We start from the raw sequence: 15,881 nt of genomic DNA, 5'->3' as shown, positions 1-15,881 counted from the left end.
GCTGCTGTTGAGCTCAGATTATGTAGTTTACTTATCGGGGCAGTGTATGTCCACTATTCCAAATGTTTTGTTGCTCTGATTTCCCTGTAATGAATGTAAGAGATGCAAATCATTTTTATCAACCTCTAAGATTTTTTGGAAGGTTCTGCCTTTCCAAAATACAGACTGCAGACTGTTGCCCAGAAATACTGTATATCCCAACGGTCTGTCTGGTGTGTCAAATTACAGACTTGGTGTGTTTCATCCCCACTTTCTCTGCCCCACATTGCCTGTCTCTTTTCAAGCAATCCCATTTATTTAAGCAAAATAACCACTTTTTTTAATTCAAAAAGCACTTTGGATTTGTTCCCCAATCACTTACATATCAGATGCAATAGGAATTTAGCAGGTATGGGCTCGTTTGAACAGAGGTAATGATAACAGTTAATAACCTGCTTCAGTGTTCAAATGAACTCCTGACTTTTGTTTTAGGACAGGCCTGAAAAACTGAATGTGTCTCGAAGCCATGCAGTGCACAGGTTGAGTTTAGATAGAGCTTTGACTTTAGAAGGTTTGCACTGAGCTCTACTGATGGTCCTCTCCTACCTCTCCCCCTCCTCCCTACCTCCCTCCCTGCTCCTCCTGCCAGACGCTATGATAGTTTAGACTCGGCCACCAACGGGCGCAGCGATATCGACTCAGGCTCAGGGTCGAGCCGGCGAACCAGCCGTCAGTATTCTCTAGACAGTAGGCATTCACTGTCCGATAGGTGGGTCTCTGTACCTCCTCTCCAACTCCTCCTGCTCCTCTTTCTCCTGCTCCGGCCTGTGACTCCGTCTCGCTGTGACGTCAGTGGTGGACTTGTCCCGTCCTCCTCGCTCACTGTGCTTGCATGCATGCGCTCTTACCCTGTCTCTTTAAATGTATATTTTACACTTTTTATAGAAACTTCTCCTCCTGCATCTACACTTACTGTGTCCTTGGTGAAGAAACAAAAATAAGTTTCACAAGTGATGTATCATTCATCCTCACAATTTTTGAACTGTAACTTCTGGGCAGTTTTGTGCTCTTATGTGTCTTCAAGAGACCGTGATTGCATGGGATGTTTTGTACAAATCAGAGAAAGGGAGGATAATTGTTGGTTGGAATAAGCACAGGAGCCTGTGACTATGTGTGTCTGTGACTCTGTTGTCTCTCCAGCCTATTATTACAGCCTCATCCTATATGTGAAGCTTAAAGAAGAGCCTTGTCTTGTTCTAGGTGTCACATACTCACTAATTATGCACATTTAATTTCCACTTGTAAGACAGTAGGATTGCCTCAGCTAAATAACAGGGCCCTAGCAGAGAGGCCAAGGCAGAATTTGTCCATTTTTGTCTTCATTTTTCCATGTTTTTTTCATTATATGTTGATAAAGAGCAGACGTGTTCAGAATCAAGCATTACACAAGCATTTGTCATTGTCTGTGTCAGTCTTTGTGTTGGACCAGAGTGAGATAATGCGAAAGATGCTGGCTAGAAACAAACAGAAGTGTCGTGATTGAGTGCTTATGCGTCCATTCAGTGTGTTAAAGCCCAAAGCCTTAGACATTTCTCCCATTTAACTGCTCCTACACCATGCGTTATTGAACCAACAGGTATAAAGTGTGAGCTTGTGTGTGCATAAGACACTGTATTTGCATGTGTCTTAAATCTCTCTGAGTCATGGTCTGTCTCAATGTCTAATAGCCTCATTCATCATCAGGACTAAATATTCAGTTATTTATCTGCAAAATGGCCCTTTTTGTTTTAATAAATTACCCTTGATCTCTTCAGGTTGTCTCCTTTTTATTTGAATATGACTATTTATATCTTTTTGTGTGGTGTTTTTTGTCATAATTTGTGTGTGAACTGGTATCCTTAGTAACCTTTTTCATTTCTAAAAAGCTTTTTGCAGACACAAAGATGCATCACTAGCCTAAACCCTGTGCCCTAAGTTTTCCTGTTAGTTAGCCGTCTCCTTCCCTGGCTCCAACACAAGTTCCTTAAGTGTAACCATGCGACCATAATCCTAGTTGTCTACATGTGGGTTCTCCTCTAGCTTAACTTGTGCGCCTTTGTAACTTGTGTCCATGTCTCCCCCCCATTCAGCCCCACAGACAGTCGTTACGCCTCATCGGGAGAGTTGAGTCGAGGCAGCTCTCAGCTTAGTGAGGAGTTTGTTCCTGAGGATGGTGAGAGTTTGAGAGGTTCCGAGTTCTATGATGAAAACGACTCCTACCACTCCTGCCACTCCTCCGTCAGCTATGGCAAAGAGGATTCACCAGGATGGGATGGCGAAGACCCACAAGCTGTATACAGCGACGATGGAGGCTACCTCAAAGATGGAGGAGAGGAGGGTGCGCTGTATGCTGAAGAAGAGGGCGACATGTACGAGGAGGAAGGAGACTACAATTATGAAGATGAGGAGGAAATGCCTTATGAAGAAGATGAAGATATGTATCCACTTGACGGCACGCTCAGTGAAGACCTAGAGCCGCCCTACACGCCCACTCCCACAAGCACTGCCCCCACCCTGATGCCCACCCCTGATGGACTATCTGCCACCAGACCACCTCTGGAGAAACAAGCATCATTGCATCAGCAGAAACCAGTGCAGGACCAGCTACAGCCCCCCAGCACAGCCCCCGGTCTACCTCCCATCACACAGGAGGAAAAGCTGCCCCCTTTCAGCTCAGAATCCAACATGCCTCCATTTGCACCCACAGAACCTGCCCTGCCCACCACCGATACGTTCCCCTCAGACACTGAACCACAAGTTCCCGATAGCGAGCTCCTGGAACCTGAACCCAAGTCTGAAGTGCCACGGGAGGAACCCCCACCCCCCGAACAGCCTCCAGCAGAGCCTGGGAGTGTCCCTCCAGCTCCTGAAGAGAAAACAGAGCCACCTGCTCCAAGGTAAACACTGTTTATACACTGTCTGCTTCAGAGAGGGAAAGAGGAGCTCCAACACTCTGTCAACACCACATGTAGCTTCATTAACTACATTTGTACACAGATGTTGATGCAGCAGTTTGTTTTTGACAGAAAGAGTATACAGAGCACAAAGAAGAGCACAGATTTAAGGGGTAGAGATAAGGCTTTAAAATGTAATGTATTATTAACAAAGTTGAAATGCTGATTAAAAATGTTTCCCCTATTTATCTCTAAATAGGTTTCATATATTACTTTGACTCTGGTGTTATAAAAAACAGATTACTTAGACCTGAATCAGAATCAGCTTTTTTGGCCAAGTGTATACAAGCTCTAGTAGTTTTTTTTTTCCATATATACAAATCCATGTGCATAGATTGTATGGCTGCAGGATGTGAAAAGGGTGCAAGGATGCTGACTAGACATGATCAGAGATAAGATACATACATAAGATAGATAAGATCATTTAAGATAGCTGATGAGAGCAAATGTGCATACGAGGTGAGGCATTTTACCGCAGAGAGCCTTCTTACAGTATTTGAGTTACAGTGAATAGATTAATTACTTCTCGTATTACTGCAGTGATTGAAAAAAAAAAAAAAATCTACATGAGTTGCAGTGGGCAGATTGGAAAAAAAGATTTACTTGGCGTTAGGGGCAAAGTTATATTGACCTGTAGTCATAAGGAGTGGTAACACACCTTAAAATCATATTTTAAGTCATATTTAATAATAGCATTTGAGTGATTTTTAGGCATCATGAGGCTTTTTTCTACCACAATAAAGTCATATTTACATGCTGTTTATTTGTCCTTGTGACAAATGAAAGTTATTAACCTTCAGTGGACTGCCCATTAAACCAGTTTTGTTAACATAACCAAATATAGGTGAGACAAAATGTCAATATAATAATATGTAATGATATATTTTTTTATACTACTACTATTATTGTTATTATTATCATTTTAAAAAATCAATGTCCTGGCTGGTGTGATCGAACTTTCCAGAAGCAGGTGTCAAATATCGAAATTTTGATATTAAAAATTCACACTTTTCACAGATTTCACTGCTAATTTCTCACTACAGTGGTACTTGTGACATGAATTAAGGGGACTGAGTTAATTTTGTGAAAGAAGCTAGATTAAAAAATAAAAAAGGATAATATCCAACAGCAGTGGTAAAAATGAAGTGAACAGATTAGTTGTGATTATAGGTGAAAATGACCCCAACTGCACTGAATTAATAGACCAATACAGCACCTTACCTATATATTACTCAGTCAATCAGCTATATTGATGAATCAGTATATGGAGGTCTTGAAATAAACCAGTATTCATAAGATTACTGTATTATTATTGTAATGTAGTACCGTCAGCCACATATTGCATATATAGCCCATCCTTTCATGGGATATTTTTTGATCAAGATCACCATCTGGTTTTCTTCACATATTAGTGATGTTTTATTTATTGTATTATTGCCTTCCAACACATCAGTTATTACAGAATTGCTGTATTGTGAAGTTATCTTTACTGCATATCTTTTCTTTTGTTTTATTCCGATCCATTTTGTTGTGTGAGTTACCCTAAGCCAATGCAATAGTAGCCATCTAGAGCTGCTCTTCTAGAAGTATCAGTAGCTTCCTCTGGTACTGCCTAAAATGCATTAAATGATATCTATGAGCAGGCCAGTCAGAGCTCTGACTGGATATTTTACAAATTTGCCTCCAAAAACAACACTTGTCCAAAGGGGGAATTTAAACTCTGTTGAGATTCTTGGACCTAGCTTTGGATAACTATGACCTGGATCGTTGAGGACCTACACAGACAACAACTAATGTAGGTGAATTAACATGGTCCAATCAATATAATAATGTGGTGCTGGCAAAGCTAGTAAAATAGGAGTTTTTGCACCCATTTTAAGGTCTGGTTTGAGTATTTCACAAGATGCTGTTCTACTTGGATTTTCATTCACAAAAATCTGTAGGTTTACAGAGAATGGATCGAAAGAAAAACAAAATTCAGTAGTAGTAGTAGTGCTACAGCAGATCTCTGGGCCAAAATACCTTGTTAATGGCAGAGGTCAGAGAATGACAGACAGACCGGTTTGAGCTGACAGAAAGGTAACAATAGCTCGAATAATAACTCAATACAACAGAGGTATGTAGAAGAGCATCTCTGAATGCACAACAACATTAACCTTAAAGCAGATACCAAAACTGAGAAACAAAAATTGGAAAGATTGGAAAAAGGTTACCTTGTCTGATGAGTCCATTTCTGCTGGGACATTTGAGTGTCAGGATAAGAAATTGTCCTAAACAACATGAAAGCCTGCCAAACCACCAACAACCATGGCTCTATTACAAGTAATTTAAATCCCATTTCCTCCCTATTTTGAAGCTCTGCTTGATTTTCAGCAGATTTCCTTGATCATGTCTACCTGCAAATGCGGAGGTTGCTAACGTGTGCTTGGCTGATAAGATATTTGCATTAGTGAGCAGTTCAGCATGTTTACCTAATGAATTGATTGCATAAATTTTTGAATTGTCTTCTTTTAGCTTCCCAAAAAGGGAAATCATGGAGCCTGGTCCTGCGAGAGCCAAGGCAAACTGGCTTAGACTTTTCAGCAGAGTACGACTACAACTGCAAGAGGTACAACCAGCATCTATGTGTGTTTGTGTTTACTTGTATACTTAGTTGTGCACTGGTAAATGCATTACATCATAAATAATAGTAATTTTTTTGCTTTTGATGCTTTGACTCTAAAGTGTATTGTTCAACCTCTTGCATCAGTCCCTGCATGTCTCTACTGTTACTGTGTTTTTCCCAGCTTTTGTTGACTGGTCTATCATTTTTCCCAGTTTTTGGTTACAGTTGTGAATTTTATGGTCTTGTGTTTATTTGGTAGTTTCTGTTTTCCCTTTGTACTGTTTGCCATTCATTATTTTCTTTTCAGTTGTTTGCCATCCTCGTAGCGATTTGCATGTTGTCCATTCTGATTACCTATGGCTGGAGCAGAAGCTCAGGTGGGTGTGGACAGTAGTTTGTCAATCAAATTCATATTTGTATTCTAGCCATCCTGTGAGGCTCTTGGATAGTTACATAGAGCCAAATGCCACATGAGAAACCTGCTAAGTGTCATCTTCAAATCCTGGGTTTATAATAATCATTACTTTTTCTGTGTCAGTATGATGTACTGTAAGTATCAGTGCTGTTTGTCCTGATTTGAAGAGGCAAGCAGATAAAGACCATGGCTTACAATAAAAGGGCAGATAGAATGAGAAAAGTTATTACACAGATGTCCATCTGCCTGTAATCTACTTTTACTACAATTCTCAAACAGGGAAGTGACTTTTGACGTTAATAATCCCTTCACTCAGAGAGACAAAACCCAGCTAGACAACTCTCCTGATCTTCCCCCTTTTTGTCTATCCCCCACTGATGTATTTCTAACTTATGAATTTTAAAACACTGCAGTCATTAGGACTCCAGCTACTTGCTAATAAACCCCCCAGAAGGTTCTTTTGTAGTATTTTAAATGCATGCTCTCTTTATAAAGAAAAATCTCCATAAACATGCCATGATGCTGGCATTCCAGCCACTTTCTTGCCTACCTTTCATCTCATCCCTCTTTGTCTCCTCAGGCCAGAGGAGAAAGTGTTGGCATCGCCTCTTTGCTGTTATCAGCAGGGTAAGTAGCCATGATGCTGTTACTACTGCAGTCTTTGAAAATCTATAAGCTACCAACCAAGAGGCAAGCCATTTGCTTGAAAGTCTAAATGCACTTTCTGTCTAATTGATTAATCGTGCCGCAGCTCTAGTAGATGAATAACTAGCTGATGTTTAAACCTGCTCTTTGCATGTTTTGCCGGCAGGATGGGTGGCGCTCTGTACAGCATCGACAGCATGCCAGATCTCAGGAAGAGGAAAGCAATGCCTCTGGTCAGAGATCTGGTGAGTTTCTGCACTAATCTCTTTTTATTTCCATCCATCACTCAGCTCGGCAGCCTGCACCCTCATTTACTGAACTGCCGCCTGCTTTCCTTCTGATTCTCTGCTCTCCCTTGTTTCTCAGATGTTTGTCTACACATTATGGTACCAAGCTTTAAATCATTATCCTTTTAACTCCTCTTTCTGTCCCTCTTCTTGCCCACTGCAATTCATCTCCAGCACTAACAGACACCAGAACTGCCCACATCTTGAGCTTGTCAGAGCAAGCTACAGGGTTGTGAGGCCACAGACAAGGCCAAAGGTTTTCTCTGATTGACAATGATGTCTGCAAGATGCTGTCATAGGTTATAACTCATCTTTCACTGGCCCTTACTGCCACCATACCCTTGCTGAAACTGCCTCATTAGGTATAAGGAAGATATCTGTTTCTTTATTGTACAATTATTTTCAATGTTGTCAAACTATACTACCAGGACAAATTTATCACTTTTCTACCTGTGTTATAGTGACAGTGGGCTCAAGTTTCAGCAACTACTAGCAGGCATAGATACTAACTGACTCAGACTATGGATACCCTAAGCCAGCCACTTTGTTAGGTGCCTCTTTGCTAGTACCAGGTTAGAGCCCCTTACCTTTATTCTTTGTAGCATAATTTCAACAAGGTGTTGGAAACTTTCCTGAGATTTTGGCCAATATTGACATGAAGGCATCATGCAGCCACTGCAGATTTGTTGGCTGCACATCCATGATGTAAATCTCCCGTTCTACCACACCCCAAAGATGCTCTATTGGATTGAGATCTGGTGACTGTGAAGGCCATCAGGGTACAGTGAACTCATGCTCAAGGAACCAGTTTGAGATGATTTGGGCTTTGTGACACGTGCATTATCCTGCTGGAAGTAGCCATCAGAAGATGGGTAGTATGTCATAAAAAAAAGAACATGGTCAGCAGCAATACTCGGGTAGGCTGTGGTGTTTAGACGATCCTCATTTGGTACTCAAGGGCCCAAAGTGTGTCAAGAAAATATCTTCACACCATTACACCACCAGCAGCAGCCTGACCTACTGATACAAGGAAGGACTGATCCATGCTTTCATGTCGTTTACGCCAAATTACGACCCTACCATCTGACTGTTGCAACTGAAATCGAGACTCATCAGACCAGGCAACGTTCTTCCAATCTTATATTGTCCAGTGTTGGTGAGCTTGTGTGAATTGTAGCCTCAGTTTCCTGTTCTTAGCTGACAGGAGGGGCGCCTGGTGTGGTCTTCTGCTGCTGTCGTCCATCTACGTTAAGGTTCCATGTGTTGTGCGTTCAGAGATGGTATTCCGCATACGTTGGTTGTAACAAGGGGTTATTTGAGTTACTGTTGCCTTTCTATCATCTCCAAGTGTGCCCATTCTCCTCTGGCCTCTGATATCAACAAGGTATTTTCGTCCACACAACTGCTGCTCACTGGATATCTTTCCTTATTTGAACCATTTTCTGCAAACCCTCGAGATGGTTATGCATGAAAATCCCAGTAGATCATCAGTTTCTGAAGCACTCAGACCAGCCTGTTTGGCACCAACAACTATGCCATGTTCAAAGTCACTTAAATCCCCTTTCTTCCCCATTCTGATGCTCGGTTTGAACTCCAGCAAGTTGTCTTGATGACGTCTACATGCTTAAATTCATTAAGTTCCTGCCATGTAATTGGCTTTTTAGCTATTTGTGTTTACAAGCAATTGAACAGGTGTACCTAATAAAGTGGCCGGCTAATGTATGTATACACACACAATTTAGCCTTCATGAATAATTATACTTTATGAAAGTATCAAGCAAAGGTAAAAGAGAGATTATATAAACTTTCTTGCCGTGGAAGCTGATGGGACTTAAAGTAACTGCCACATAAAGCACAGGGTGCCGTTTCCCTGAACACATCCTATCCAAGCATTACCGCACACAAGTAATTAGCTCAGATGGCTGTCTTCATCATTCAAGACAACAGCCAAGTACTGACAGGCAGTCAGAGGCAGGTTCGCAGATGCTTCTCTTCCTCTCTGTCTCATACTTTGACAAGCTGTGTATTTATAACAGTGTTTCAGGTAATTGATCAGACAGGGATGAATCCTGGCTGAAAGAGAAGTGATCACAGGCTATTTCATTGTGACATCCAGCACTGTTTTCTGTTCTGACTGCAGCTATAATTCAACTCTGATAACTACAGTTTGCTCACAATATATGCATAGTTTTTACTCATTCTTTGGCATTATGAAAAGTCCCTGTCTCTTTTGCACTTTGAAGTAATTAATCTCTTCCTTCTTCTCCCTACCTTCACTGCACTGCCACAGGCTATGGTAAGTTGCAACATTTGCTATCAAAAGACACAGGTATAAAGAAAATATGATCAGCAATTTGATCTCTCTTAAAGAAGGCATTTTAAATTTTGCAGCTATTACATCTAGTTTGCTGTACGATTCAAAACAATATTTTTAGACAGACAGAAATATTACAAGCATCATCAGCTGCACTGAGATTTGTCTCGATAAAAATGAAAGATATTGAGGTGGGAGTTTCAAGAGTCTGAACTCTGCTTTTTCTTTACAGTCTTTGGTTCAGAACTCCAGAAAAGCAGGAATAACCTCGGCCCTGACGTCCAGCACCCTGCACAATGAAGAACTGGTAAGTGCACATTTACAACATTTATGTTAATATTTCTAAAGTCATTTTAGCACAATAAACACTTTCCTTACCCCACACTTCTCTCCTCTTTACCTCTGTAGAAGTCTCACGTCTACAAAAAGACCCTCCAGGCCCTCATATATCCAATCTCCTGCACCACCCCTCACAATTTTGAGGTGTGGACTGCCACCACGCCCACTTACTGCTACGAGTGTGAGGGTCTGTTGTGGGGTATCGCTCGGCAGGGCATGCGCTGTACTGAGTGTGGAGTCAAATGCCACGAGAAGTGCCAAGATCTACTCAATGCTGATTGTCTGCAAAGTAAGCCCAATGTCCCCTTTTTATGTAGCCACTAACTGTCTGAATTTAACAACCTGGCTACAGCAACAAATTCTTATGATTAACAAAATATAGCATTGAATTAGTTTTGCAACAGCTACAAAATGTCTGCAAAGTAAGCTAAGTGTATAAAAACATTACCCCTCTATGACTGAATCCCTTGTAAGTCTTGGCATTGAAAAAGGATTGAGAGAAAAGTAGAAAAGAGAATAGGAAGAAGCAGAAAGAGAGAATAGGGAGGAGCAGGGAGCAAGAAAATTAACAGAGCAACAGCAATGAATAAGACAAATCTATAATGATAATTATTTTTATTGCACTTTTGAAACCAAGGGTTTACAAAGTGCTTTTGCATGCAGAAAAACAAAGCAGCAAGACCCAAATGAGATACAGACAGCACAACAACAACAAAATTCACCCAAACATCAAGAAAACCCTAAAGGTAGAAGCACCTATACAAAACAAAAGCCCAACCTATATATGAAACCCAAGCAACATTATTTTCCAGACATCCAGAGGCATATCATTAGTATTAAATCATCCCAAGACAGCCCATGATCCATGACATCCTAAGAACTAAGCTATCCAAAGACATCATAAGAACTGGGATATCCCAATACACCATAAGATCAAAGACGTCACATGACACCATAGTGACCCTTTAGAAAGTCCAAATAGTATAGTCAACCCCTAGCACAGCCTGGAGGAGAGGAGGAGAGGTGACTGTAAAATGGACAAGTGCTGCTGCCCAACACTAAAAATCAAGTGCCCAAAAGACAAAAAGAAAAGACAGAAAGGCAAAAGCAACATTGTCATACTTTTTTGATCTATTGTCCCAGTTGATAATTCATAACATTAGCAACATAAGTTACCACCGATGTAAATTGACTGACAGAGCCTCTCCAACCCTGTCACTATCTTCGCATCCGTAGCACCTATCCTTGTAGAAGACAGGGAGAAAGAAAAGGATGATGGAGGAGAAGAAAGCAGGAACATTTTTCTTCCTTGGGGCCAAAAACCCCTTGCAATGCCCCTGGAGCTCCTTGAATACCTGGCCATCACAGGAACGCAAAACTTGAGACCAAGTGGACCAAAGTTTCAAAAAGTAATTAATATAAATGATAAGAACAAAAAAGGGTAAACAGGAAACACAGAAAGAAATGCATTAAAAGGAAGGCAAAACCTATAAAATCAGAAAAAGTTAAAACAATAACTTGTGTAAAATACATGCCTGTGTTGGCAACAAATCCCTGTGTCCTAGTCTCATATATACAGAGCTGTATTTGTTTTTGTAGCTTCTGTAACCCCTCAAAACAAAGTAAATAAACTTTTCACATAATCCACAATGTGACTGTTAAGTTGCTTGCCCCAAAGATGCATTTGCAGCTGTGACATCTTCAAATCAATACTGGATTCACATGGTATTTAGAGAATTTCGGAAAAAGAAATAGTTATTTTCCACAAGAATTGGATCATTTTCCAGGACTTATTTTTGTGTTTATTCTGCTTTCTTTTATTAATATTAGTTAACTATCAAAGTATCTCTTTCATCTTATCTCTATTTGTCACAGCCAAGAACAGTGCTCTTCCACCTCCTCCTTTTCTTCACTCCTGCTTTTTCATTTTCAGTGTTTTCTTGAGAGGATATTAAAAGCCATCCATCTTTTGTTGGCACCCACCTCTCCTCTACATCTCTCACTAAGTCAGCATTTTGTAGCTCTGCAAATATGTCAGTCTCTCAGTCATGAAATGTAGCCAAGATTTTCATCACCTGCATCACTGCTCTGTATTTTAGAATTATTTACATGTAGGAAAAAATGCATGAAAATAATGAGAGAATTTGTAAAGAATGAAATGTAAATCTCCCTCCTCTGTCGTCTCAGGTAATGCCATTTCAATTTGCTTGTATTTGTCTAATTATGCTTATATTTTTCTGCGCTAACTAGGAGCTGCAGAGAAGAGCTCCAAACATGGTGCAGAGGATCGAACCCAGAACATCATCATGGTTCTCAAGGATCGCATGAAGATCAGAGAGAGGAACAAACCTGAGATCTTTGAGCTCATTCAAGAGGTGTTCGGCATCATCAAAGCCACCCATGTCACCCACATGAAGCAGATCAAACAGAGCGTGTTGGATGGCACTTCCAAATGGTCAGCCAAGATTTGCATCACAGGTGAGAGTGGAGTCAAAATTAGCTCAGTACAGTAGTGCTGAAAAGAGCTGGCAGGCACTGTCAACATCAAAGTGAGAGGAGAAGGAACGTGTCAGGTGTTTGTGTCTATATAAAGAGACAAGCTGGCATTTGTGTGAAGTGAGCACAGGTGGCATTTGTGGGTTAGTATAACAGAAGGTCAGGTGATTTAATGCCAGGGTCTGACTGCACACTCTTTTTGTCTGTTAAAAGGCTCACCGTGTCAGATTAGGCAATCACAGAGCCATAAATTCCTGCCTTAACTTTACCGACAGACATGACCTTCTACACAGGAGGAGCTGATTGATTAAAGGCCTATCTGGGGACAGCCATTGTAAATTAGCTCAGGCTATAAATCCTGTACTGTGTGGCAACATTTTACCTACGTCTTCTTACTTCTCTCTATAGAAATAAACATTAGATGGAAGATTTTTTGGGGCCTGCCTGACTGGGCCATAATGGAGCTTGTGATATGTAGTCTGACCCTGACATAAAAGACATCTGTTTCCATCCAAACACACAGACACATGCACACACAGGAGCTTACTGTTTTTTTTATTCCTTCTTCTAGTGTTGTGTGCCCAGGGTCTACAAGCCAAGGATAAAACTGGTTCCAGTGATCCTTACGTCACCGTTCAGGTGGGAAAGACCAAAAAGAGGACCAAGACCATTTATGGAAACCTAAACCCTGTGTGGGAGGAGACATTCAACTTGTGAGTCGAGATCATTTTGGATTAAAGATTTAAAAACATAAAAGAGAGACTGTGTAGGTCTTTTTCAATTGTTCATTTTCACAATTAAATATCATTTTGATAAAAAAAAAAAATACAAACCATGATAATCAGAACCTCAGATGACATTCCTCTATTGTTTTGATCAGCTGAAACACCCACAAATTTTTAATTTATACAATTAATAATAGTGAAAGGTAGCAAATCCCAAAATTTTTAAGGCTAAATGTAAATGGTTGATTATCAATACCAATTTATAAACCAACAAGTTTTAGTTATACTGATTAAGGGTGCACAATCAACTCACATTTCATTTTTATTGTGATACTGGCGACCAATACACCAAAAAAAATCTGGCTGCAGACCATTCATCTGAGACGCCGTGTATCCCAGAAAGGAAATTTTAGAAATAAAATCGGATTAAACCTCCTTTTAGGGTTGGGGTAAGGGTTAAGGTAACAGTTAGAAAACCAAAATTTAAAAGTTAAAAACCTGACCTGTTAAACCTGATTACAAAAGATGTAACAGAGATGAGTAAAGAGTCTGCTTACAGGAAAAAGCTCATTCTCCATGAAAACATTCTAATGTTAGCTGTTAGCATAGATAAAGTAACTACCTAGCTAGCATAGCTAGGTAGTTAATGTAGCTAAAGCTAAGCCCATAAAGCAGCTATGTAAGCTATATAGCAACTTTATCTACATATCTACGTTAGCTTGAGCTATGTTTGCTTAAGCTCAAGTTTCCAAAGCTAACTTAGCTACACTGGCTTGTGTAGTTACCTTAATTATGTAGCTAGTTTAAATTGTGGAAAAATACATTCTGGATTTATAGTGTGTCAAGGATAACCTGACACGCCAGATGGATGTGTTTCACACATCCATCTGGCTTTAATAAGAAACGATTGAGAAAAGGCAGAGGCTTTGAAAAAAACTCGGAGTGTGATTGGATGAATGTTTTGTCAGTCACATCTCTATGGGCCAATAAGAGCAACAAAAAACGTGACATAGCTGCTATCAAGCTGCACATGTGCAGCTACGAGGAATAAAGCGAAACATGGCGACTATAGACATGTAAGTACTCGACTTTTGTCGTTTTTGAAAAGAAAACAAGTCACTGCTGTTCTTTGTTCTTCTTTTAACAAAGAATTGTTGTCAAGTTCTGATAAAACTTACGCTTTGGCAGCATCCACGCTATGCTCTTCCGCCATAATTGCACCGGCCTCTTGCTGCTGCTTGTTTACGTCACAACTCTGCTGTGCCTGAAAGTACTGCCCCTCGTAGCTGATTGGTCCTGTCACTTTCTAACCTGGCCCAAACGGTTCAGATGGGAACTTAACAAGATGGATTCGCCAGTGAAAAACAAGGAAATGGGCGTACCCATCTGCTTTGCAAGGTTATGTCAAGGAAGGGTTTGTTGTACAACAAAGGAGTAGTGAAAACTTAAAGAACAGCAGGTAGTATTTGTTTTTCACACTTGCTGAAGTTTTCACAATATTGAAAAATGTTACTAGCATAATTCTCTCAAATCACACTGGCCCAGCACTAATGCTTCTAGCATGTTTATTTTCAATTGTTTTCAGCTCATACTCTTATTGGATGAGAAATAATTTCAATTTAACCGGTCATTTTGGCTATTTATCAACACAAATGCTGTTTGGTAGCTGTGGCTAAGTCTCTTCTTCCGTCTGTTTAGTGAATGTCACAATTCCTCCGACCGCATCAAGGTGAGAGTGTGGGACGAGGACGACGACATCAAGTCTCGGGTGAAGCAAAAGTTTAAACGGGAGTCAGATGACTTCCTGGGTCAAACTATCATTGAGGTCCGCACTCTGAGCGGAGAGATGGACGTCTGGTACAATCTGGGTCAGTTCAGTTTACCATCCACATCACTAACACTCCACACTGATATCACAGCTTCTGACTGCTGTTATCAAGACTGTCCTAACGTCTACAGTTTGAATGTTTTGCATGCCTTTTTCTCTTAACAGACAAGCGTACTGACAAATCAGCTGTGTCTGGAGCTATCCGAATGCACATTAACGTAGAGATTAAAGGAGAGGAGACAGTCGCCCCCTATCACGTTCAGTACACCTGTTTGCATGAGGTAAGACTGCTGCCTATTTGAACAGATACCTCTGTCCAGCCCTGGGTTGTGGCACATCGTGGTGCATACTCAGCACCTGACATGCCTAAAACTTATACGCAGGACTTTATATACAAGAAGACTTTTTAAAAAAAGTAGTTTGGAGAGCAGTCAAAGCCTCAGAACACTCCAACGGGTCTCCCTTTGAAAGAAACTGAAGTTTATTTAACAGGTGCTAGTTTGGTTGGTTTTGTCCAATCTGCTGCCAGTGTGTAGTTGTGACTTCATCGTTGGCTAACGAGACATATGACATATCTCAATGCAATACCATTCTCTTTGTGAGATGATTAACTTGTTCGCTGACAGCAGATCAGCTTTAAAAACATAAAGTTATAATGATTAAATTGCTTCTTTTAAGTACTTTTCCACCACAGTGTGTCTGTGTGTGCATGAGCAAAGCCATTGCATGCAAAACTGTTTAATTTACTCAACTAATGTTTGGCTCCATGATGGATCCCTTCCAAATTAAACTTCAGTTAATGCTCTGTGAAGTTTGCTGTGCTCTCATAAGACCTAGACCACTTCCAGACATCAAACACATTTCTCCGCCGGCTCTTAGTGGAAAACCCTGCTGATTGATTGTCGACCAATCACAGCTTCATGTGGGGTCATTACTCGGCCCATTACTCAACAGAGCATATTAGCTGAACCTGAACAGATAAATGGCTGCCTTTATTGCTGTACATAAGTGGCCATAAACAACACAGTGAACTCTGAGTGTTTTACAGCACTTAATGGTTGAGTAGACAAGACAGCACCATGTGTCGGCCTTTTATTTTGGTTTAATTGTTACTTAGCTGTTTAAAGGTTTTGGATCATAAGTTGTTATCTGCTTTGATTTTGTACAATAAAACTTAAAGTATGTTATAATTACAAAGCTGCATAAAATGTCCTAAAACATGGTCCATGGTTGCACATCTGCTGTCTCGCCTGTA

The 15,881-nt window shown here is 40.5% G+C and overlaps 1 protein-coding gene across 4 annotated transcripts in view; it reads left to right on the top strand.

Annotated features, from left to right (window-relative positions):
- unc13a (unc-13 homolog A (C. elegans)) overlaps positions 1 to 15,881 on the top strand; it is a 70,883-nt gene that overhangs the window by 18,326 nt on the left and 36,676 nt on the right. For all 4 annotated transcript variants that reach the window (XM_041792087.1, XM_041792085.1, XM_041792084.1 and 1 more), the window contains exons 10-20: positions 2,109 to 2,915; positions 5,487 to 5,580; positions 6,573 to 6,619; positions 6,804 to 6,882; positions 9,215 to 9,220; positions 9,471 to 9,545; positions 9,647 to 9,866; positions 11,828 to 12,055; positions 12,645 to 12,786; positions 14,497 to 14,666; positions 14,792 to 14,907. In XM_041792087.1, the coding sequence (XP_041648021.1) occupies positions 2,109 to 2,915; positions 5,487 to 5,580; positions 6,573 to 6,619; positions 6,804 to 6,882; positions 9,215 to 9,220; positions 9,471 to 9,545; positions 9,647 to 9,866; positions 11,828 to 12,055; positions 12,645 to 12,786; positions 14,497 to 14,666; positions 14,792 to 14,907 (1,984 nt within the window). The remainder of the gene's footprint in view (positions 1 to 2,108; positions 2,916 to 5,486; positions 5,581 to 6,572; positions 6,620 to 6,803; positions 6,883 to 9,214; positions 9,221 to 9,470; positions 9,546 to 9,646; positions 9,867 to 11,827; positions 12,056 to 12,644; positions 12,787 to 14,496; positions 14,667 to 14,791; positions 14,908 to 15,881) is intronic.

The sequence above is a fragment of the Cheilinus undulatus genome, linkage group 7, assembly GCF_018320785.1.
Source record: "Cheilinus undulatus linkage group 7, ASM1832078v1, whole genome shotgun sequence".
In the NCBI taxonomy this organism is placed as follows: Eukaryota; Metazoa; Chordata; class Actinopteri; order Labriformes; family Labridae; genus Cheilinus; species Cheilinus undulatus.
This window is presented reverse-complemented; position numbering and strand designations above follow the sequence as displayed.